At 36.2% G+C, this 2421-nt stretch overlaps 1 protein-coding gene across 1 annotated transcript; it reads right to left on the bottom strand.

Moving 5' to 3' along the window:
* Positions 1-336: 336 nt before the first annotated feature.
* LOC104891619 (peroxidase 5) lies at positions 337-1877 on the bottom strand. Its single transcript, XM_010677330.2, has 2 exons — positions 1578-1877; positions 337-1107 (listed from the first exon to the last, which is right to left on the bottom strand). Exons 1-2 carry the CDS (start codon positions 1875-1877, stop codon positions 337-339), a joined length of 1071 nt encoding a protein of 356 aa, XP_010675632.2.
* Positions 1878-2421: the final 544 nt, after the last annotated feature.

The following is a 2421-nucleotide window of genomic DNA, read 5'->3' as shown; positions in this document are numbered from 1 at the left end:
ACTGTTTTCCTCTATTTTAAGTTTTACATTGTTTGGTTGGCAAAAGAGTGTAAAACCATTTTCCCTTGGGGTAAAATTATTCTCCCAAGGATGGAAAACCATTTTCCTTTCAAAAGGAAGGGAAAACTACTTTCCTTCTTTCTCTTGTACACTCCTCTCACTACTTCCTTACTTTCCCTTTCATTTTCCTTTCATTTCATCATTTTTTTTACATGAACCAAACAACGGAAAACTAAATTTGGAATTGTGTTTTCCATTGTAAATTGTTTTCCATGAAAATCATTTTACACTGAAAATATTTTACGCCCTACCAAACGGAGCCTTAATGTAATGTTTTCAATTGTTAACAGCACGACATGATTTCCTAATTTGCCCATTTTCACCAGTGAGCACGTCTACCTTCCCCAACTTAATCATTGAATCGCGAAAATCACTAACCCATGTCGACCATTCCAAAGCGTACAAATGCACCAATTTGTTAGTTTTGGGATCATCAAGTAGCGATTGATCAGAAGGAATAATCACCCTACCATTTATCACATTTGAGTAAAACACATTGCTAAGTCTTTTTTGGTCATAAATATTCAATGGCAAAACATCATCCTTTGATGTCTTATGAAGAGGGCAAGTTTTTTTAAGATGCATGGCGTACATTTTATCAAGTCTTGGATTGATATCGAACGTAGAGTTGAAGTTGTTAAATTGATTTTCGAACACAGAACAATGTGCAACTCCTATGGAATGTGCACCAAGTAACGCCACAATGTCTTGTTTGTTCATCCCTTTTCTAGTGAAGATTTGGTCCAATTGCTTAACATTGGCATTGGGGAATGGAAGGTTCCCCAAGATTGTTTTTTCGACGGAGGTTTGGCCGTCGCGACGACCGGCAAGTACGTTATAGTAAGGAATGCCGGAATGCTTGACTGCATCACGGGTTGCAAAGGAAAGTATGTCAGCACAAGATACGGTCTCCGGACATACATACTCAATTCGTGTCTTGATCTCGTCGATGACTTCAAAACCTCTTACGCCTAGGTTTCCTGGGGAGGTCTTCTCTGTTGGTTCACCAGATGGTGTAGAATCCAAGAGAATGGATGCATCACACCCCTACAATTTATTGTTTAATTAATGAGATATATTAGAGTTTCGAAACATGCATCCCTTTGTGATAAAATTGCTTTTGTAGTGAGATTTTGTAACTTCAAATTTATTCAAACTTTTTTGTACACCTATGTTTTGATAATAATTGCCATGTACGACTAATGTTTAAGCAATTGTGTTTCAGTGTTTGATATTGTTGATTACACTTGGTTATCAATTTTGACAAGATTGCCCGAAAATAATATATTTTTAAATTAAGAATTTAAAAATATTCTTTTTTGATAGAGGGAAACTCACATGAGAATCATGTGGGAGTCCAATGATTGGAGCTCCCACCTCCCAACCTCATGGTCGGGAGTTCGATTCTCATCAACCCCACATTTGGGGTGTTTGTCTCTGGTTACCCCCTTAGCTCATGAGGGCTGAGCCTGCTTGGGCCAGTAAATTACCGAATAAAAAAAGGGAGGGAAACTCACATTGACAAAACAATCATGGAAATAAAGACGAACGAAAGCAGCAGCAATGCCTGGATCATTATAGATGGCAGCCTTCACAACATCTTCTATGATGTTTTCCGCTTGAGGGCATGAATAATCATAGAATCCGACGCGCAGTTCGTCGTCGCCGTTATTGTTATTTCCCGGCCATTGCCAACCACCCAAACGAGGCAAACCAAGCCAACTTGCCCAATCAGCCAAACTAGCATTTGTTGGAGAGGGAAGAACACTAGAGCATAGAAGAATCAAAATTGCTGCATATGTTATCTTGGCTCCCATTAAGTTTTTTTTTTTAAAAAAAAAAAATTATAATTAGGGTGTGAAGGCCTCTTATATGTTCAATGTGATGAGGCCTTCAACACCCCTACAATGTGTATTCTTTCAAATTTTAATGTTTTGTTTTACAACATTGAGGCTATATAATTTTGAAGAAATTATAGAGAATGAACATTGAGGCTTTGGGGTGTCTAAAGTTGGTAACTTGACATAAAAAAAATGAGATGTCTCCCTTTTTCACTGAAAGAATTAATTAGCAAATTCTTTTTTTTTTTGGTTGTCTATGAGCTAGCTTTCTTTTTCTACAATGATTTCAACAAGAGGTTATTCTGTGATTTGCCGCGAGTTTTAACAAGATTGATTTATAGGAGGACGTAATATATACTTCATTCTAAAATATATAACCACTATTTATCTACCAAAATTATTCCATAAGTTGTCACAAATAGATATAAGAAATAATTTAGTCAAGTGTGATCTAATTTGATTCGTTTTTATTCGTAATATCAACATTGTATAATTTTTACTTATATATAAATGAGTTTGT

This window comes from Beta vulgaris, chromosome 4 (genome assembly GCF_026745355.1).
Source record: "Beta vulgaris subsp. vulgaris cultivar EL10 chromosome 4, EL10.2, whole genome shotgun sequence".
Taxonomy (NCBI): Eukaryota; Viridiplantae; Streptophyta; class Magnoliopsida; order Caryophyllales; family Amaranthaceae; genus Beta; species Beta vulgaris.
This window is presented reverse-complemented; position numbering and strand designations above follow the sequence as displayed.